Source organism: Scomber japonicus, chromosome 23 (genome assembly GCF_027409825.1).
Source record: "Scomber japonicus isolate fScoJap1 chromosome 23, fScoJap1.pri, whole genome shotgun sequence".
Taxonomy (NCBI): domain Eukaryota; kingdom Metazoa; phylum Chordata; class Actinopteri; order Scombriformes; family Scombridae; genus Scomber; species Scomber japonicus.
The window spans coordinates 13,354,657-13,377,800 of NC_070600.1; the positions used below are offsets into that span (position 1 = coordinate 13,354,657).

General features: G+C 40.1%; 2 protein-coding genes across 3 annotated transcripts in view; both read left to right on the forward strand.

The window, feature by feature from the left end:
* Window positions 1–1,741: 1,741 nt before the first annotated feature.
* On the forward strand, window positions 1,742–4,321 carry LOC128385224 (E3 ubiquitin-protein ligase TRIM7-like). Its single transcript, XM_053344077.1, has one exon. The coding sequence runs from the start codon at window positions 1,742–1,744 to the stop codon at window positions 3,527–3,529; it is 1,788 nt and encodes a 595-aa protein (XP_053200052.1). The 3' UTR covers window positions 3,530–4,321.
* A 2,666-nt stretch (window positions 4,322–6,987) lies between these two features.
* Window positions 6,988–23,144, forward strand: part of LOC128385217 (ELKS/Rab6-interacting/CAST family member 1-like) — a 123,862-nt gene continuing 107,705 nt past the window's right edge. For both annotated transcript variants that reach the window (XM_053344069.1, XM_053344070.1), the window contains exons 1-4: window positions 6,988–7,257; window positions 16,589–17,387; window positions 19,439–19,516; window positions 19,602–19,757. In XM_053344069.1, coding sequence (XP_053200044.1) covers window positions 16,896–17,387; window positions 19,439–19,516; window positions 19,602–19,757 — 726 coding nt within the window. In that variant the 5' untranslated portion in view covers window positions 6,988–7,257; window positions 16,589–16,895. The remainder of the gene's footprint in view (window positions 7,258–16,588; window positions 17,388–19,438; window positions 19,517–19,601; window positions 19,758–23,144) is intronic.

A 23,144-nucleotide genomic window follows, 5' to 3' on the forward strand; every position in this document is an offset into this window, starting at 1 on the left:
TCTCAATGTTAGTTTTGGCTTGGCTGATTTTCCACAATTAGGCAATCACCGACAGATTGCATGGAGGACAAGAAAAAGATTTGTTCGATCACTGGAAGTCGATCAGTGTTGAAAGAGAAAAGAGAAAAGATTGATATGGACTATGATTTGATGTGTATATCTAGCAATTACTGAGATTAATAACACAATGTAATTTTTAAAAAAGCCACAACAATGAAGAAAATGTCCACAAACATGCAGTCCACCATCAACTCCAGTTTTCTAGTGTTGTTTTTAATAAAAAGAAAAAAAAGGTGTGATCGGGGTGCGCAATGTTATTTCCAGCTGCGAGTCGCACATGCGCAATCGGGTCTCCCATTTTGGACAAACTATCTACTATAGGCTGGATAGATGTATTTCATTCATGTTTCAGCAGTTGAATGTGAGTCTGCACAAAGTGTAGAAGCAATACAAGTTCAACTGAAGTTTTTGGTCCGTATGTACTATCAGAGCAGTAGTAAGTAATACACTATATGAGTTTTTTCTTTTTTTTTTAATCCAGGAAGAGGAGGAGCAGGTGAGGGGAGGGATCACGTGTATTTGTCAAGAAACGAAACCTCACTTCTATACGGAAACAGTCTGCTGCTCTCTGAAACAAGTCTCCAAGACACCTCTTCAGGTAAAGTTCTGCTGCTCTGATTCCTTTTATGATCTTGAATTATACCAAGAGATTTCCTGTAGGCTCCTTGAAAATAGATAATAAGCCTGTAATACCAGTGTTCGTTTATAGCTATATAGTCATATTGTAAAATATATTTGAGCTGTTTTGTTTTGCCACTGGATATTTTAGGACTATATCAATATATCTATACATCTTTTGAATTTTTCTCTTTCATTGCTATGGAAAAGTTTGCATCGTCATTAGGTGTGTCATTAGTGTTACATTCACTTGTCTGCGTGAGATTAAACGCAGTCTATAGCCTACGCACATCTCTTCTGGTGCAAGCACTGTTTTCTTCATGTGAATAGATGATAACAGCCTGCTGGGTGGCACATACAGGCTCCGTGGCTTCACTTGGCATAGGTGCACGCACAAAAACCTCTCCAACATCACAAAACACTTTTTATTAATGTTTGCCCCTTTCAGTTTGACGCATTTTATTTTTCATTTACTGCAGTATGACATGAACATCAAAATAAAATGTTCCACTGCGTTCAAAGTACTGCTGATTCTGTATTCCTTTCAAATATCGTATTTGGTCTCTCCTCCACTTTGCAAAATTGCAAGAAGTTGTAGGTCACACTCACATGAGCCATGGTCCAGGAGTGCCTGCACCCTATTTCAGGAAAATAGGGCACCAGTTGTCTTCAGCAATTTCTGTTGGTGATTTTCTATTAGAAAATTCTCAATCTGACTGTGGTGAGCCTGGACAAATTTACTCCCTGATTCCTACACCATGATTAGTGTAGCTGTTTTGTGTACTTGAAATGCTCTGCTCTGACCACAAAAATCAATTTGTCATTTGCACTTTTGCAAGGACAAACACAGTGGTATTTAGTGCAACTTGACCAAAACCAACAACTCTCACCACTGCACAACCAGATGTCTCCCCCATGCTTTGACTTGCATATTGCGTTAGATGCTATAATGGCTAAATGAGGCAGTTGTCTACTTGATCTACTTGATTTAAACAGCTTCGGGGTTTAAGGTTGAAAATCCTAATCCTAATCATCAAATCCTCTTGTTTTCTCTCACCTAGACATGGCCTCAGCCAACAGCCTTCTGTATGAAGAACAGCTTCTGTGTTCAATCTGTCTGGAAGCATTCAATGAGCCTGTCTCTACTCCATGCGGACACAACTACTGCAAGTCTTGTATCACAGAGTACTGGGCCACCACTAACCTGATACAATGTCCGCTCTGTAAGAAAAAGTTCCGCAAAAGACCACAGCTTCAGGTCAACACAGAGTTCAGAGATATGGTGGAGCATTTCAACAACATGAGAGTGAGTGGTGCAGATGAGATCCTTGCCAAACAAGGGGAAGTGCCCTGTGATGTCTGCCTTGGGCTAAAGCTCAGGGCCCAGAAGACATGCCTGGTGTGTTTGGCCTCATACTGCCAGTCTCACCTGGAGCCTCATCAGAGAGTCTCAGCCCTTATGAAGCACAAGCTGATCGACCCAGTGTCAAACATGGAGGACAAGATTTGCAAGAAACATGACAAGATGTTTGAGCTCTTCTGTCGCTCGGACGAGATGTGTGTTTGTTTTATGTGCTTGAAAGATGACCATGTAATGCATGAAACTGTCCCATTAGAGCACATTTTCAAAGAGAGGAAAACATGGCTTACAACAATGATATCAGAAATGAAGACAATTGAAATCACTAAATCCACAAGTTATAAGGGAATCCAAAACTCACTTGAACAGAGAAAGAAAGAGTCAGAGAAAGAGATAGCAGACATTTTTGAGGTATTCACTGCTCTGGTGGCCTCCCTACAAAGAAGGCAGACTGAGCTGATTGAATTGATCCAGGAGAAGCATAAAGCAGCAGAGAAGATGGCTAAAGACCACATGGCACAGCTTGAACAAGAAGTCACTGAGCTGAAGAGGAGAAGGTCTGAGATGGAGCAGCTTTTGCAAACAGAGGACCACCTCCACCTACTGCAGAGCTGGGCCTCCAGCCAGCATCTACACAACCCTTTGTTAGAATCGACTAGTCCATTTACACATGACACCTCTGACATCAGTCATCAGGGCTATGTGGGGATGGTGAAAAATGCAGTGGCTGAGATGGAAGATGAGATGGAGACACTTATTGAAGAAGTCAAGTTGTATGACGCAGCTGGAAAACAGATGACAGATGAGGTAATTGAAGAAGTGTGGAGTCCGCCTCCGGACAGGCTGATGATGATGCAGCTGAACGATGCAGTAGATGTGACCCTGGATGCCTACACAGCCCATTCAAAACTTACAGTGTCTAAGGATGGGAAAGAACTGAGATTTAATAAAGGCAGACTGTTGTTTCCATCTTTATTTGCAAGGGGATTTGAAATTCAACCCTTTGTCCTTGGGAAAGATGGCTTTTCCTCAAGCAGGTTCTACTATGAAGTTCAGGTCAGTCAAAGTACCAGCTGGGTCTTAGGAGTTGTCAAAGAATCCATTAACAAGCAGAGCTATTTGTTTCTATGCCCCGAGAATGGATGCTGGACAATTTCTGGAGTAACAGGTCAATTTGGCCAGCAATTTTCCCCCAACACTGCAAGTGTTAGTAGACCCCGGTACCAGAGCAACTCCCAGACAATTGGTGTGTTTGTCGATTATGAGGAGGGAGAGGTCTCCTTCTATGATGTGGACACCAGGACTCCAATCTTGTCCTTTACAGGTTGTACCTTCACTAAGCCTACCCAGCCTGAACCACCACTGAAGGCTCTTCTATATACATTTACTGGCACTCCCTTAAGGAGCAGAACGAAGCTCTACCCTTTTTTTGGTATGTTTGGGGGTTATGATGATTCACTTAAAATCAATCCATTAGGCCACGCAGTTTGAAGTGCCACATACACCAAGGAAAATTGTGACTAACTTCTATGAGAAAGTTCAGTCATTTTAGAGTTCTCATTCATATATCAGTATTGTTTGTGGTCCACCAATCAGAAGATCAGTAGTAGAGTACAGTCCATTAACCATTTACATATCTCTTCTTTGTTGCAACCTTCAGCAGTTTTTGGGCAAAGCAATTCAAGTAGTTGACCAGGAGGTGGCATTATTGTTTCAACAATGTTTAGGTCTGTCTTTGAGAGAGGCTGGGGGGTGGGCAAAGAGTGGATGATGGCATCAGCATCATGGGAACGCAACTTAATCTCACTGCCACTTTCAACAATGCTTTTACTGTATATGTGCATGTAACGTGTCTAGAAATAATTTAAATTATGAGATGGTACTCTGAACATTATGTTTTGATCACATCATGTGAAAGCTACTGACTCCAGTTTCCACAGTTCATTATTTTTTAAATGACCAAGTTTAGTTTTTAGATGCTAAATTTGGCCTGCTTGGGCTTTTGGCCGGCCAAAATATCTGCTAAATGAGTTGTATGAGATTTATTTTGCAGCAGTATCTTTGTTTTTGATTACATTAACTGTAACTCTTGTCCAATAAAACACCATCTCCTGCTTATTCAATTCACACATCAGCTGCACTGGAAAAGTGCAAAAGTGAAGCTGTTTTCTACACATCTTTACACTGAGACAAAATTATTCTATTTCAAGACTACTGTAGCCTACCTTTATTTTTCTTTATTTTTTCTTCATTATTTATTATATAAAGGCATATGGCAGGAAAATCTATCCCTATAGCAATGCATGATCAAAAATAGACTGCACATAAATAATTATGGGGAAAACACTTTTTACAACAGTGTATCCTATAAGTTTCTTTACAGCAATAAAATACATAAAAGCCACTAATATACACAGTGAATGTTTGTACTGAGTGAAGATATTTCAGAAGGGAGCACTGGTCCAGCGCTTCTGGTGTGTTTCTCTCAAGGGAACTTTAGCCAGCAGACTATTTATACCTCAGCTGTCTGACTGACTGGCGCCCTGGGAACTGGAACACTGTGTGTGTGTGTGTGTGTGTGTGTGTGTGTGTGTGTGTGTGTGTGTGTGTGTGTGTGTGTGTGGTCAGTGCCTTGCCGGAAGAATTTTTTAGGATGATGTGTAATTATCTGTGAGACAGAGAAATAGACCTGAGTGATCACAGTGACTAGCTCTGAAACTTACCAGATACTCATATACTATACAGATGTTGGTCATTCAGTCTTCTAATACAGACAGAGAAGACCATTGGATGACCTTGATAACCTTGACACCACTATGTGATGAAATCAATAAAAAGAAAAAGGTTTTATGTGTTTTTTTTTATGTGTGCTTATTGTTGTCCACTCTAATATTTTGGATTGGATCCCAGCCCAGACCTGCAGATGTATTTGAGAAACAAACATGACTTATCTTGACATGTATTAAAGACAAACAGTGAGTTTCCATCGTTTTTGTCAAACTACAAAAAACACAGTAGATTGGAGGGTTTTAACTCTTAAACAATACATGCTGGGAAGTTTGCCCAATCATTTGCACATGGTTTTATTGTTGTGGAAAATGGATAAAATATTAAAACAATTCAAATTCCATACTTTTTCTTTTGACTGCTTGGTTTTTATAAGTTTTTATTATGTCATTTGATTTCACTGCAGCATTTATATTCAAATAGCTCATGTTGTACTGAAAAGAGTGATACCAGTTGCTTGTAACTTACAGTAAGAAAAAACAACAACTAAAAAAACAAACTTCTCAGAACCTCCTAGACCCCTTCTAGGGAGACACCAAAACTGAATATCCTGTCAGTGACAAGACAAAATAAAGCATTTTACAGATGTGAGAAAAAAATGTGTATCTGTACACAAAATGAACGTACTGTAAATGTAAGTGTAGTCTAGAGTATAACTGTACAATGCAATGAAGCATGCACACACGACAATATTATTATATTAACTTTTTCTGCCTTGCATCTACCTCAAATTATGTTTCATTCAAGACACTCAACAATGGACCTTTCTGTCACTAGATTTAATCATAATTACTACATCAAGTCAGTGGTTGTAAGTATAAATACAGTCAATCAAAATTTACAATACACCAACAGATGATCAATATTACAGTATTACAAAGTAAACAGAAAATGATATTATTTGCTGTGGTGCGTTAAAAATTGTTACCCATCTGGTAATGTGTTTACCAAGTAAGAAATTAGCAAGTTCGACTATTTATTTGAGAATGCTGTCAAAACAGTCTGAACATACATCAACTACATAAACAATAATGTTAATTTTCATTTTATTTTATTTACTTTATTTACTTATTTTTTTTTAAATGTTTTTTTCCCCTTATATACAGTACATACACACATGTGCCTTGTATACATCCATATGCAGAGAGATACATACTTTTCACAAATGCCTCAGGCTGTTCTGTGTTCTGTGTACAGAATTGACTGTCACATTGTATCAGAGTTTGCAGAGCTGAGACATTTTTTTTGTTGATTCTTCTTGTGTAAAAAGTTGATAACTTCTGCTAGCCAGGTCTTGAAAGAAGGCACATCTTCAGTTCATTTACATTTTATGATTTAATTATTATTATTGGCTGTTTAGTGAAAACAGTCACTATAATATTACAAAAGTTCCACAAAAACATTTCAAATTTCAATAATTAAATTAAAAATTTTATTTAGAGGAAAAATGCAACTTGTCATTACAATCATGCAGGACACTTGCCTTCACACCAGATGGAGCCAAAGACTGTGATGGTAGATAATCCTCAGCTGTATGTGTTCTTCAGTTAAATGTCCTATAGACTATGTGCTGTATGTTTTAATGGAGACAGTTACATATTAAACATATAAGAACATGACTCAAATACATGACAGCGCCTATTAGGTCTACAACTAAAGATTATTTTCATTATTAATCGTTTGGTCTATAAAATATTAGAAAACAGTGAAAAATGTCAATCATTCTTTCCCAAAGCCAATGATGCATGGGCAGTTTTGCATTTTTCTTTACAAAAATATTCAAAACGATGACTCAATTTGCAAATAACTGCAGATTAATTTTCTGTTGATCGACAAATTAACTAATTGTTGCAGCAATTCCTACATACATAAACCTTACCTAAAAGTAAAGGGGAAAGATAGATGTGTTTCGTGGTAATTGCGTTGGTGAGGGACCACTGTTACTAAACAGAGAAGAATTATTTTTCTGTCTATGTCACCTAAACATAATAAGAATTGGATTTAACCATGGATTTAACATGAGATAGGCTATGCTCTACAATTTCAGTGCGACTTTGAATAAATATGGATTAATATGGGGGGGGGGGGAGGGAGGGGGGTTACGTCTCGGGGCCGCGCACTACACCGTCGTGACGTCACAGGAGCGCCCGAGCCGTGGGGAAGCCACCAGTGGTAGAGCTGGCAAAGACGGAAAAGAGGGAAAGATAGACAGCAGAGGTAGAGAGGAGAGTGAGGCCGATACAGACGAAAAGGAGAGTGTTTCACCTCGGCTGACCGTCTCTTACGTGACGAAGCGTCCACTGGAGGTTTAACAGCGGTGGAATATCTGAAGAGGATATTTGACTAGCCCCCCGTTTTTTCCCCTTCTTACATAGAGCGTATTTCACAACCGAGGGGCAACAAGGCTGCTGCTTGAAGTGAACCCAGCCGCAGTGAGTATTGAGGAACTTAGCTGGCAGTCTGAGCGTGTGCGTGTACACATGCATGTTTCATTACATAGGCTACGTGTGAGTGTGCTTGTGTATGTGTATATGTGTGTGTCTAACGTTGGGCACTTCTCGTCATACCTCACATGTCTGTGTTTTGTGTGCGGCTCGTTGCAGCCGGGAACATCAGCAATAACATAATTAAAATTTGATGCCTACTTTGAGGTAGAGCAGCAGTTTCAGGTCAGCTGTGTTAGACCTACATTAGAGCAATAGTCGCTGTTATGTCCAGACTGTCATTATGATTGGATTTTTTTTTTTTTTTTTTTTTTTTGCAAACGACATTACGACAATGTGAGCTCATTTAGCAGCGTTTCCTCAGTTTTTTCTTCAATAAACCAATATAGCTGTACAGCCCGAGGATTTCCCGGGAATAGCAGGCTAATAACGACTATGTGCTGTCTCTGTACCTCTAAATGCGATTATCAATCTGTTCACTGTGTTGCAGGCAGCAGTTGAAGTGCTGCTGACAGCCTTGTGTATTCTCACAGCCACATAATTGCCATCATATTCCTATAATATTCTTTTACAGCCCAATTGAATGACCTTATCGTACTTTATGATAGGTTTATATCCTGTGGCATTGGTATAAAATGCCTTTAGGGACTTGAAGTGTGCCTCTGGTAGTTAAGTTTAGTTGTCATCTCTTGCCATAATAGAGAGTTTTTTAGTTGTGTTCATAAAGTTATCTCTATTCTGAACTTTTTCAACACCCTTTTTTTTTAAATGATGTTTGAACTGATGCCAAATGTGCACAGGACTGTCAGCCACGTCTTTCCCAGCTGTCAGACAGCAAGCAAAGCCACTCAGTCGAGAAAAAAATGACATGGTGTGTTTTGCAATGCTCACAGGGAGAGAGGGAAAGGGTGTACCGAAAGGGGGGTGGGTGGGTGGTGGGACGCCCTGATTTCCTCCTTGTTCCGCCCACAGCTCCATGTCTTTGCAACGCCCCTCCTCCGGGAACACAAAGTCAGAGCCGCTTCCTTCCACCAGCTACTGTAAACACTGGACATTTTTAAATGTCCCTGCACACTGACTTTACTGTACACTCACACTATTGGGATCTTCTACTGTTTAAGAATTTATTTTCATATTTTAAACTCAGCATGGCCTGTTTCTGTATATATTTCTGAACTTTTGATCTCCATTGAACCCTCCTGCACTCAGAGCCTTCTGACTCCCCTTTCTGCAGGCTCAACATCAAAGGTAAAAACTTTTGCCTGAAGGGCTCAAGGCTGTGGAGCAACACGAGGAACTTAGCCTGACAAAGACAGTAGCTCGTTTAAATCACTTCCCAGAACTAACTTTTATCATAGCATCTGATCTTCTGCGCCTTGTTTGTTATTTATTTATACAAGTAAGTTTATCACTTTGCCAGGGGCAGGTTTTTATTTCTATCACCTCATTGTGATGGTAACTGTTTCAAGATAGTTTAATAGATTTTTTTTTTCAAGGGATGTGGAGGTCACCTTCTCATCTCATTTCATCCTTATTTAACCTAGCAAGCTGACTGCATGAGTACATTCCTCTTTACAGGACCAGCCTGGGGGAGTCGCACTCTCACTTCTATTAACTACTACACACTCCTGATTTAGTTTTGTGCTTCCTTGCCTTCGTGTTAATTGTCAGGTGTCAACATTTTCTATGAATGTTATGTAGGCAGCATCCAAGATTAGATAAGTGCACGGTGTGTGTCTGCATGTGGATGACATTGCTGTACTGTTTGTGCATCAACATGGATTGTGTGCGCAGGTTTTGTCTGTGTGCGTTAACTGCTGATTGTATGTGCATTTTGTTTGCCCAGCCTGCATCTCCGATTAATTTCCTGAGGCACACAATAGACTGGAGCTGATGCTATCAGTCTCTTATCGGTGTTGTGCTTTCCAGTGTCTGAGCCATATTATATGTCTTATCACAGATTGGACCAGTGGCACAGAGTGAAGTTACAAGTAGCACAGTCACTCTGGTGAGGCAAAATCTGTATCTTGCTCAGACATCTTCTGCCTAACACATTATTCAGTGTCACAACCTGATAATATATATATATAATTTTCCCCAAGTGTAATTGGTCTGCTCAGTTAATTGAAAGCACTCCAGTGCAGTGTGGGCTATTCCAATATCCGGTGTACAGGATTAGTTCATTTTTTACTTTAGGTGTTGCATGTGTTCTGAGAAAGGCCAAACTAACTGAACCATAAATCAAGTTTTACACGTGAGAAAAACTCTAATGATTGAAATAAAGCTTTTTTTTTTATCGTTTATCGTTCATAATTTCTGAAAATAAATCCCGTAGAACTTGTTTTTACATGTGTTGAAATTCAGTTAAAAATGACAACCGGTATAATGATTTGTCATCAATATCATGCCCTGACATGGAGATAATATCTTGTGTCTGCATGTGGAAGCAAGCCAAACCACTAATGATATAACATTTTTCAATCCAAATGGTAGCATTGGATAAGTTATGAGTTGTGAGAACAGGTTGTGTGAGTGATCTGGACAACACATGAGCTGCTCAATAGTTTAGCTTTTGTCTTGTATTTATGACTATATAGTACTCTGGGATACATTGGCCTGATAAAATGTCAGTAAAGGTTAAAAAAGCTGAAGCTGGTGAACAGCGGTTCATCACTGTAAATTTTCAGAAGGCATAGCCACAGAACAAGTAAGGCTCCTCCCTTCAGGGCAGTTAAGATGACTTTCAGTGAGATGTGTAACCCCAAACAGCACCAGTGAGTCCTTTCCAGCCAAATCATATCGCAATGAGTCTGACAGGAACAGAGAGTAATGGACAACGATAACATTCAACATGATTATAATGTGCTTTTATGAGCCCCGATCCCCAGGCGATAGACGAACTTTGTCAAATTCGGCTCCCGCTCTGAAATACCAGCTGGCTAAGTATAGGTTGAGTGGTGTGTGTGTGTGTGTGTGTGTGTGTGACTGTGTGTTGTATTGTGGGGGTGTGATAGATGGACGTGTGGTTGTCACATAAATAGAACAGGCTGAACACCTTCAGGAATGCTGATGGAGAAATAGAGGGGCGCTGAGCGTAAGTGACAGCATCTGGGAGACGAGTGAGAGTCAGAGAGGCAAAGAAGTAATTAGAGCTAGGAGACAGCACAATGGGAGGAAGAAAATGAGGAATACAGGTGTAAGTATTTGAATCAGACATCATCCATCTCTCATATTAGAACCGTATGTATAAAGAGGACTTAGCACTGCTGCCTGTCATATCTGCTTGGCTGTAAAATCGCTATAGTTACCTGTGTGTCTTTGTTATGAGTTTTCTAAGTCTGTTCTCTGCTGTGTCACCACATACGGGATATCTGCACAAGTATAATTACTTGGCATTCCACCATGGAGACTTTCTCGGTAGCCCAGTGTGATATTCTAGGATTTTATGAGGCCTAAGACAACATTATATGTGTGTGTGTGTGTGTGTGTGTGTGTGTGTGTGTGTGTGTGTGTGTGTGTGTGTGTGTGTGTGTGTGAGGAGGAAGGAATGTGTGGAGGAAAGATGACACAAGCAACATAGCTGTTACTGTAGGAACAGTTCAGGGAGGTAGAGGATGAAATGCAGGGCGTTGTGTTTGTTAGAGTTTCCTGTAGAGTGTTTTGTGGACATAAGTGGGGTGATGTTATTTAGGTTCAAGGTTCACTCCTGAGCCTGTTTCAGGATCAATTTCAGCAGGGCCTTTTGTAGCTTATAAACAAGACTAGGTCAAAACCCAGTATACAGCTGGACTGTGTACACTACAGGGCTTTCAATTGGAAACGGATACAGGAAGTGGTGGCATTCAGCCGATGAATGGTGTAACTTCATCACTCAGCTACTCACTCGGGGTGTGTTCCAGTACCCATACTACTACAATATTTAGTATGCCATGAAAAGATTTAGTATGTCCCAATACATAGAATGTCCAATGCAGTATACCAAAAGTACCAGGATACTACGTCTGGCCGCATTTTGCAGTGTGCAAGCCAGCATGCTTTTCATGCAGCCAAAGATATTTCACATTGACTGAGCCACTGAGTGAACAGACCAATGACAGCATATTGATACAGATGTTGCAATGACAGATGAAATCGAATCTCCCAATAGGATGTATACAGCGTGCATACTGCATGCAGCATCATGTACTTAGTAAGGACAGATGCAGTACAAACTAAAATGAAATAGCAGTATGCCATTTAGAGCACAGCATCACAGTCAGACAGTCAGTCACGGACACTTGTGATTACAGGTCTGGACCTGCTGTTGTGGTCCAGCCAAAAAGCAGCTCAGCTTTCAGTTATAGATGTCCCAGTCACATTTTTCCTAACAATCCTGATGTTGCAACAGTAAAATGTAAGCATTTTAGTTTAATTTGAGTATTGATTTGTTTAGAGCTGAAACCGTAAGTCGATTAGCTGATGGACAGACAATTACTCTGCTGCAATTTTGATAATTGATTAATTGTTTAGACAATTAACTGACACAGCAAAAAATAGCTTGAATTTGACAAAAACATCCTGATTTGTCTACTTTTTCCAAGACTTAGAATGACCTTTTTTAAACCTGAATCTTTCAGTCTTTCAGTCTAACAGCTGTGTCTTACACTGGCACCACATTTCTTTTTCACTTTCACATACGTGTGAAAGAGAGGGAGGATTTGCCTGTTCACAGTTGGGTTTTGGATAGTCATATGTTAGGGTTTGCTGGATCTCATGATGCCAACTGCGTCAGAAGTGTGTGTGTGTGTGTGTGTGTGTGTGTGTGTGTGTGTGTGTGTGTGTGTGTGTGTGTGTGTGTGTGTGTGTGTTACCAGTCCTCCTGGAAATTTACTTGAATTTGCAGATTCATCGTGGTGGCTTCATGTGAAACTCTGTGCTCAAGGTTATTATTTGTGTCTGACTCTCAGTTTGTTTGCCGCCCCTCACCCCCAACCCTCTCAGGGTCTGAAACCACCAATAATACATTTTATTAGTGTAACCTACGAACATGAACTTTTGAAAACACAAAAGTTGTGTGTGTTGTGGTTTCCATGAGCTCTTGAAGCCATTAAAAAAAGAGAGAAATTAGCCTGTGTGTTTAGCCATGTGATAGATGGTAATGTGTCAAAAGTGTACCCCGCCTCTTATCCAATGCATGCTGGGACATTGTCCGCTCCCTTCAACCCAGATGGATAGAAGTGGATAAGTCCGGTTTTACATGTAGCTTAGCAGGTACAGTAAATGTGCAGTTTGCGTGTCAATAAGACTCAAGTAATGACCCAGGTGAAACAATGTTAACATAAAATTGTTGTATTTTGATTGTTGCTGTGAATCTTCATGAGGAAGAATTGAAGCAGGCGCATTTTCTTTTTCTACAACCTATCATAAGAGCATTTTGAGAAAGGCTTTTAACCTCCTTACTGCTTAGTGCCCAACAAACACATGCAGAGGGGCAGGTCATGGCTGAAAAAGAGTCTTGTGTGTCTCTATATAAATGACTAAGTGAAGGCTTAAAATGAAGCTAGACATACTTTTTTTTTTTTGTATCACGAGGAGAATTGGGACATGTACATTATCTACAGGTCAGCAGCTCCGCAGGGGAGGAGTAGGAATGCCCTGAACACACACACTCTCTCTGTCTGTCTCTGCAGTCTCATATTGGCTTCTAATGAAGCATTAGATGTGTTTGTGTTGCCAGTGACATGATCACTAATGTTTTCATCTGTGTGTGTCTGTCAATTCAATGTCACTGTTTGTTTGTGTACTGATATATCTACTGTATACTGTACTGTATGTGTGTTATTTGACTGATTGTGTAGATCTGCACTGTGTGTGTGTGTGTGTGTGTGTGTGTGTGTGTGGGTGTGTAGCTGTGTGCTAGAGGCGGGGTCCTGGCCTGTTTCTATCCAGGTGTGTGTTGTTTGCCTGAGGGGAGATAGAGCAGATGGTCACTGCTTCTGTTTGAGTGTGTGTGGCTGTAACTGACTGGCTGTCAGTAATGTCTCCCTGGCCAAAGATCTGTGCCTCGCTGAACATTTATTGGAAAGATACACTTTTGCAGGGCTGTTAGGTCACATCCCAAAGTAGAGGTGAAAGGGAGATAAAACATGTCATTTCTTTCCCTCTGACTGTGATATTCTTACCCTAACCCTAACCCATCTCATGGCTCATACCTAGACCTAACCAACCTAACCAACAAGTACCAACCAATCAGAGACAGGGTAGGGCGGGCCCTGCAAAATGTGGGTGGGAAAAAAATAAGGGGATTAGAACAGGTCAACTAAAGGGCTTCACAATTGATCAGACTTTAACTAAAATGTGATTGTAAATTTGCAACAGAGGCGGTAATCAAAGAAAAGATATTTCAGACAAATGAGTCAACGAGAGATGTAGAATCTCAGCCATACAAGCATAATCCCATCCCATCCCTATCCCATTCAATGTTTGTCTGTTCTGTTAACTATTGTGAGTACTGCATACTAATGTGAATTGAATATAGTATCACATTTGTCATTGTGATCACTATCTTTGATTACTTTTCCTTATATTATGCAACATAAACAGTATTGGATATTGGCCTAGACATTTGCGTAAACATTGAGAACTTTAGAGTGAAAGTGAATGCAAAAGAATAAAAAAGTTTGAATTCCTGGGTCACAATCATTACATGTAGTCGTGCAGTATTAAGGAGTGTTCATGTCAACACACTACTGTATGTAAATATTTCCTCACTCTAAACATTATAACGTGTTGTGTAGAAGAAAGAAGCCTAATAGATTTTTATTCTCGTGTGTGTTGACTATTGATGAGGACGGTTGGCTAAATTTGGGTCAAACTAGTAATGGGAGAGTGTGGATCAGATGGCCAATGTTTGTCTACTGGCCTGATGATGACATCACTGTCTCCTTGGATACAGGGACAACGGACACTTGACAATCTGCCTGTCTATTTTGTTTGCATTTAAAAAACATAAAAAAAACAAACACACAGTAACTGACTCCAGGGGAAAAGCATGAGGCTGATTATCATAACTACTTTTAATATATTTATCCAACATTTCTAAATTGTACTTTGATGAGCATTCACAATGAAGCTCTCTTGCTGCACTGTTAATCAAATTTAAGATGCATAGTGTGCAGTGGGTTTTTCAGAGCGATTAAAGCATTCACAACAGAAAGCTTGAAATATCAAAAACCTTTGGGACATTTATTTGCAACATATTTCAGTTCCAATTTAAGATGTTTAAATATTACTGTTTGAATGGAGTACACAGAAGGGCATGATGGTTGAAGTATATTAAAATAGGAGTGACATGTTTAACTATTTTTTCCAGCTGTGTTAATAATAAGGTTTCTTTGACCTGATTGACTTAATCAATTCTAATATTTACAATATTTATTTCACCCAACACGCATGCACTGAAATACTATTAACAGGACAAAAACTCTATGTCATGGTGTGTCTGCCTTATTTGATACGTAGCATTAGAGTTTACATTTTTGGCATCTAGGGTTACTAATCCTTCTTTCCAGTGTTACTCATAATTAACAGGAATAGGACAGATGGGCATTTTTCCACATTATTATTTCAGAATGAAATTAAATTAAATAAGATTGAATTTACTAAATTGAAAAAATATGCCTTGCTCCATTTACAATATGTATTATTCATACAGCGGACAAACCGATTACTAGCTTGTATGAATATTTAGTCAACTGACTGAATCTTATCTGCAGTTTATTGCAGCTTCAGGACAGTAACTTTGATATAGTTGCCAGAGGTTCGGACAGAAAGTAATCTGAAGAAGAGGGCGTCATGGGCGGTGGAGAGACAAAGCAGCCTGTGTGATCAACTGACACACCGGGTGATGCTTGTGGCTGTGGCCGAGTTAGTGGAGGCCAATGCAACACGTTGTTGTGATTCTCCCCCTTACTTCCAACTGTATGTGTGTACAGCTCAGTGAGTTTTGCTTCTCCTCGATGAATGATTTTTGGCAAAGAGAGCAGATACAGAACGACATTCATGACCTAGATACGGAGAGTTGAGAGAGATGGGGGGGTAGCAGTATATGCACAAACATTAACAACCAGCAGTATGCATTTATGGTTTATAATATCTGTGTTTAAATGCATAGAAGAAGTAAATGATGTCCATGTCATATGATATACTACAGTAATGTAGGCATCAGTATCAGGGAACACACTGTGTCCTGTAAGCTCTTTCTTTAACTTGATATTAACCTACAAGAAGATTCATGGCAGTTTTACTTCTACCTGCTCAGTGCTATGAAGCCTGTCTGTTACACACAGGATTCACTGACCTGAGACACCGGCTCCAGAGCAACGCCTGTACTGACCTTATTAAGCAGATCGGGTATTGGCAGACATCACTGATCCACGTTAGATACAGTTTTCATGGTCAATGTCATTATAACATCCAGTCTTTCTGCTATCCTCTATTATTATTATTATTATTAATTTAGTCAACGTTTGATGCAGTGTATATAAATACTCAGAACCTAATAATAAAAAAAATAAGAACACTGATTGAGGTTTGGGATCAGTATCAGAGGGGAAAAAATGATGAACTATTTTCAGTTAATTTCTAAACCAAAATGCCCAAAACCTGCTGTTTTAGCTTCTCATATGTGATAATTTCATGGTTGTCTTTGTCATACAAACTATTAAATTGAACATTTTTGGGGTTTGGACTGTATTTCGGAAAAAACAAGTCATCTGAAGACGTCACCTTTGGCTCAGGGTAATTGTCAGTTAAGTGAGAAAGTCATTGGCTGATGACTATGAAAATAATTGTAAATAATTGTTAGTTGCAGCCCTAATCCCTACTACACAAACCATTTGTAAGAACTATGATGTAAAGCTGTAACAAACTTCTTTAGCCACACTAGCCAGATGGGATGGCAATGTCAATCATATTATAAATAGCACATTGCCAGAACCCAAAATCTATTTTGTCTCACAAACACCCAAAGAGATTCATATAATATGAGGAAAATAAGAAAATCATTGAGTCTGACAAGCTGTGGCCTGCAAATGTTACATAATGTGGTATGAGTAATGTGTTGTTTTACATGGTGAAACTTGTACATTTAAATGATTACTGCAAAAACATGTCTGTTGAGTGACCGATGGGTGCACACAGAAAATACTATACTGTACACAGAGCAGAGAGATTGTTTCTCAAAAGTAGGTTAATAAAAACCATAATATGGTCAAAATCTGCAATATGTCTTTGTTTTTCTGATCACTAAGTCTTTGTCTCTTTCTCCCTTTCTTTCTAGGTGATCTCATCATCCCTGGGCCTTGTGGATTAACTCGCTGCCTTCATCTAAAGGAATGCTGTATTGATTACTACTCTCTAACAAAGCCCATGGATTACAGTGAGGGTGTTGGAAAGGCTTTGATCACAGCTATGTCAACACTGCATCAGGATATTTCAAGTCAAGAAGAACCACAGTAGAAGACTGACAGGAGTTTGTGTTTCCAGCTTGTCTTCTATCATACTTTTTGAACTTTTATACCTGATTCATTAATTTTATCCAGACACTCTTTTATTCCCCCCATATATAAACCCCATATTCTCTCATTATGTACGGTAGCTCACGTTCAGTCTCCAAGCTGGATGTTGTTGGATCCAATGGTAACGGGTCAGTGTCTGGGAGTCCTGGCCGCTCCCCACGACTCCCTCGCTCCCCCCGCCTTGGACACCGGAGAAACAGTAGCAGCAGCTCCACTGGTGGACTTACTGGCTCCGGTAAAACCCTGTCCATGGAGAATATTCAGTCTCTTAATGCTGCCTACGCCACAGGTGGTCCTATGTATTTCACTGACACAGCTGAAGACCCAGTCGGCCTTGGGAGCTTGGGTAGTGGGCTGAATCCCTCGCTGCCCAAAAGCACCATGACGCTGGGCAGGGCTGGGGCCAGGGTTCCCTATGGGGTTCGAGCTGCCATCATGGGAAGCACTCCTAATATAAACACTGGAGGCGGTGCAGTTATGCCCAGTGATGCAATAGCATTTGGAGGGGAGATGCAAAGCCAACCTCCACAGGCTGCTACTGTGCCCCACTCCATGAGACAGGTGAGGCACTGATTTAGATTTTAGATTTTAGATTTTAGATTTTTTTTTCTTTATGGCAGCAATTTGCTCTTTACAATGTGGGCAATGTATGTCTATGATATGTGCCACTCTAGATAGTCGAGCCCTAAGAGGGATACCTTATCTTAGCATAGCATAAAGACTGGGAACAAGGGGAAATCCACCTCTAAAACACAACTAATTAACATGTTACATCTTGTATTTTGAATTTGAACAAATAAGACTACAAAAAAAGAGTAATAACCTCAAATTGCAGTTTTATGGGGGCATTATGTACTGGACTATTTCTTGGAAAGGAGCTTTAACATCCTGAAGTGTCTGGCCACCTCATGGTGACAATAGAACTTCAGGAAGTTACTGCTCACAGCCAAGAAATAGTCCAGTACATAACTCTCCATAAAGCCACAAACTATTGTTTTTACACTTTGTTTTTTGTTTTTTTTAAACCTTTGGTCAGAGCTAGTTGTTTCAGGTCTTTATACTAAACTGTGCTAACCATCTACTGGATCCAGCTTAATATTAAACAGACAGACATGAGAGTCATTCTTTCATCTCAACCTTGTACTCTTACTTTCTGGTAAGAAAACAAATAGGCATATGTTGTGTTAAACTATTCCTTTCAAAGGCCTTAAAAAGGAAAGTAGCTTTAACAAGAAGACAATACAAAAGACCTCAATTGAAGTTCATAAAAAAACAGATGAGGAATTGTGTGAGTAAAAGAAAAGAATCTGAAATGCAAACAAACCCTCTTACCTTAACTCTTATGTTCTTTACAGGGTGACGGGTTCATCTCTGTTGTATATCACATGCATGCACTCTGGGTTTTATAACCGCTCTACCTTTGCACTTGGAGCACTGTATGGCGCTCTGTGTTAGCTGGATACTAAAATAACTCTTTGGAAATAAAAACAGACTCTGCTTGTTGATTAAAAATGCAAGATATTTTTAATTCATTAATGCTCTTCGGGATGTGATGTTGAGCAGAATCAAACATTTTTTATGGGGAGCGGTTTCTCATAAATATTGAAGTAAGGTGTGAGCCATATGTAAGAACTGTGGACACAAATGGCAGGTTCTATTGGAAAAAAGACTTCTTGGGTGTTGATTATAAATATTTGCATGCATATTTGGTTTTAATAAATTACAGTTACAGAATAAAAAAGAATAGACTTTATTGTCATTGTACATTTACATTGAAATTGAACACAATCCTTATGGTGCCATAAGTAAAAAAGAAAGTCCCGAATGGAATGGGTCTTTGGGGATGCTGTGGCCCTTTTTGAGACAGCAGGAGCTGTAGAGATCTTCCAGGGAGGGGAGAGGACACCCGATGATCTTGGTGGTGGTGACTGGAGCGTATTCCTCTGTGCTACTGTGCAGCTAGCAAACCACACACAGATACAGTAGGTCAGAACGCTTTTTATGGAGAAGCGGTAGAAGGACACAAGCAGTTTCTGATTGATGTGGTTCTTCCTGAGGATCCTCAGGAAGTAGTCTCTGCTGTGCCTTCTTAACCAAAGCTGTAGTGTTAGCGCTCCAGGTCAGGCTGTCCTCTATCTGGATGCCCAGAAAACAGAAGTCTGAGACCCTCTCCACACAGACCCTACTGATATATAAAGGCTGAATGTCAGTTTTTATAGTCCATGATCAGCTCCTTGGTCTTGGTTGTGTTGAGGACCAGGTTATTGTCCTCACAGCAGACAGAAAGCCGCTCCACCTCGTCCCGGTATGCGGACTCATCCCCCTCAGAGATGGGGATGCAGTATTTGAAAGACTTTTCATATTTAAATTATATTGTGCTGGGATCTGCTGCCACTAGCTATTAGCAGTGACTGATAAAATGTTTATGATGGAAGACTTGAATGCAAAGTTATGATATTACTTGGATCAAATTTTCCTGACTGTGTACTGTACTCTGTGTGTGTGTGTGTGTGTGTGTGTGTGTGTGTGTGTGTGTGTGTGTGTGTGTGTGTGTGTGTGTGTGTGTGTGTGTGTGTGTGTGTGTGTGTGTGTGTGTGTGTGTGTGTGCCCAGGTGAGGGAGGGTGCCATGTCAGACCTACAGACACAGCTGAGAGAAGTGCTGAGAGAGAATGAACTTCTTCGCAGAGAGGTAAGGACAACTGCACACAAACACAAACAAAATCAAAAACTTAACATATATGAAATTCAAAATGTTTATTGTTGGTTTCTTGTAGCTGGAGGCTAAAGAATCCAAGCTGAGCTCCTCTATGAACTCTATCAAGACGTTTTGGAGTCCAGAGCTGAAGAAGGAGAGAGCGGTGAGGAAGGACGAAGCCACAAAGATGGCGGTCTGGAAGGAACAGTACAGAGTAGTACAGGAGGAAACACAGGTACGTGTGTGTGTGTGTGTGTGTGTGTGTGTTTTTGTGGGAAACAATATCCTATACACTTGTTTAGACTGTCTTTGTTTGTAGCTCAGAGTCAAAGCCAAGTAACAAATGAATAGAAATAGACGGAGCGATAAATCAATAACAATTTCCTGACCAGGGTTGGGTTAATTTCCTCGTCATTGTAGCTAATCCAGGAGTTAAAAATGACCTTACTTCAGCCTAAACTTCTATTTTGCTTTGGCTGGCGAGAGCTTTATCTTCACCAGGCATCTTTGATTTTGTTGTTCCACTCCGTTTGTCACACTGGCACAAACAAGAGCATATCCTGATGATTTTATGGACTGTTCTGGTGGATTTGTCTTGCGGCTGCTGCTGTGAGATGGCCTCGAAGACAGGTAAACAGATGAAGCGGGCTGCCTGGTTGGGGACTCCCAGCTGTCTATTAGTTCAGAAGCCATCTGGATGAGACAGAGACACAGCTAGTCTGGTAGGAGGCAGGAACATTATACAAGAGATTAGATGCACACATACACTTCCTTGCAGTGACTCGCTACCTCACAGTGATTTATTCTCATGTATGACTGCGTGTGCTTTCTCACTTATAATGAAATCTCACATGCTGTTATTGTAAAACCAGCACAGAAAGTGTTGGGTCAGACAACAGAAACAGACAAAGAGGCACACAGGCGTATGCTGCGTTCGCACGTGGCACGGCCACGGCCACAACCATTACACAGTGTGTGCCTGTACACTCTTGTAGAATTGTACTAAACAGTCATGCGTCGTCTTCATGTCACGTATTTGAGGCGCTATTCACCCATCACACACGCGTATGCACAACAACGTGTGCACAGAATCTGCGCGATGGCTGCATGACGCTGGTCTGTCCATTGAAAGTGAATGGACTTTATACGTGCACGTTAGAGGTTTGATGTCATCATGTAGGTGCTGCGCACACATTTTAGTATAGCGTGCTGGCATTATGGCATGCCCCTGATAGTGCGTGTGTGTGTGAGAACATTTTTTATGTATAAATGTGTGTGTTGTGGATGTACATTTATTCACAGTGATGCTGTGTGTGTGAGAGAAGAAAGGCCCAGATGATTAGTTGATCAATCTGTCATGTAGTTGATCTGCTGCCAGCCCCAGAAAAATCCTCAGTTGCCATCACACTTACACACACACTCCTCTTTGGGTGTGAGTGCTGTTATAGTTAGTGAGTTCACGTTAAGACTTGTAAGAATATTTTCTGATTTCTCTAATGTCAGGAGATATGTGTTATAATCTCCCTTTCTTAATCTTTTTCACTTTCATTCCCTTTCTCACCCTTTTAACCCAAGGCATCATTTTCATTTCCTGCTCTCATTATCCTGTCACTTTCCTTCTCTTCAATCTTTTTCCCCCTTGCCTTTTTCTGGCTTTTCTGTGTCCCTTTTCTCTCTCATCTTACTCATTCTCCCTCTCTCCGTCTATTTCTGTCATCACATGGTGAGTCAGCTTTCACTTTCTCTCTCCTCCTTCCCTCCTACCTTCTTTCTTTGCCATCTTTGTTGTATTAGAAATTGAATTCACTTACCTCGCAGTCATTTTTGGATATACGCGCACAGGCACGCACGCACTCACACATGTGGGCCTGGTCACGCCCCTGCTGAGGAATGTACATCTCAACTCAACCCTTCCTTCGTTTCTCCCACCTTCTTTTTTCCACACTTGTTTGCCTCCTCCATTACGCCTGGCCCGCTATCTTAACCTCTCTTCCGCCTGCCTTCGTCATAGTCCCTTCCTGCACTCCCTCTGCATGACTCCTTTCCTCTCATAACCCTGCAATGTGTCACCATCAATTCGAAAACCAAAATAACGATATGCTGATCTCATGTGGGCACTTGTTAAGTGTAGGTCTTTGCAAACAACATCCAATAAATCATTGTGTCTTGTTTTGCCATAGGCTTCATCAAAGCTGTGAATATGATTTTTTGTTGCAATTTGACAGATTCCTTTTTAACTGTCGATATTCCTCACATGGTTTGGAAATATGTTTTTAAAAAATAAAATTGCATGAAATTACTTTGTGCTATCTGAGCAGCAAGGCTCTAAAATAATAATAAAACAATAAAGTTATGGGCTGTAAAAACCAAAACAATGAGCTAAAAGACGCTAAAATGTTCCACTGACCTGAGGCTAACTGCAGAGTCAGGTGATGATCCTGTGTGGGTCATCACTAGAAACAACTGACAACGATAGATAGATAGATAGATAGATAGATAGATAGATAGATAGATAGATAGATAGATACTTTATTGTCCCCTTGGGGAAATTTGTCTAGGACTCTACAAAGCTAGACCTGTCAACAAATATGTGCACAACACCAGCACACATAAGACATTACGTATACAAGCATACAATACAAAACTATATAGTAAAAATAGTGCAGGGTACAGTATATACAGAAATACACACCAATGCATGAGTCAGTTAAGGTTTGTTCTAGGCCTACAGCCAAAAATGGAAACACCCAAACAGTGTCCCACCAAATTCCACCAAATGAGGTTTATCAGATCAAACCTGTCTTTCATCATCAATTTAGACAACAGACAACAGAAATATGTGTCACAAAACAAAAACTTCATGGCATGGTTCTACCCAAAAGGCAACAAAACAACATTGAACTGTGGCCCACCCTTGCCATTACCTCTACTTATTTTAGGCTATTATTAAATATTCCAACAGATAAAGAGTTTTTTAAACGATTCAGTGTACACCCCTGAGCTCTGTGTCTTATTATACTCAGAATACAGAAAATTGGATGAATCACACACTGGTCAAAGAGAGACTGGAGACTGTAATGATCTTTCTGCCCAATGATTTTCGTCACGGTCTGGCCCTGATATGACAACTTTGATTTTGATGAGACAGGAATATTTTCAAACCATCATATCATCCCATATTTGATAACACTCTCTAAAATTGACTAATAAAATAAAAACATAATTTTTTGGTTGACTCTGACAGGCTATGTTAAAATGTAATTTTGTGGAGAAGTCAAACGTGAATATTCCAGGTCAGAGTGCTATCAGCTTTTACACCAGCCTTAACCTGCTGAGTTCTGTTTTTAAGAAAGAATGAGACCACTTAACAACCATAGAGTTATTATCCAGTTGACTTTCTTAATTAAAAGATGTGGCTGAAGAGTATTAAAAGCAGAACTCAAATCGATTAAAAAAGCAGCTGAGCATAGACTTTACTGTCTTCAAGATGTTTTAAAATGAAGTGCATTATAGCAGTAATGGCATTGCCTGTAGTCTGTAGTGTTCCTGTCTATAAGTGAACTGTAGTGGGTCTATTTTACTCTTCACGTCCTCTTTCAACCCCTGTGTACTTCTCAAGGCA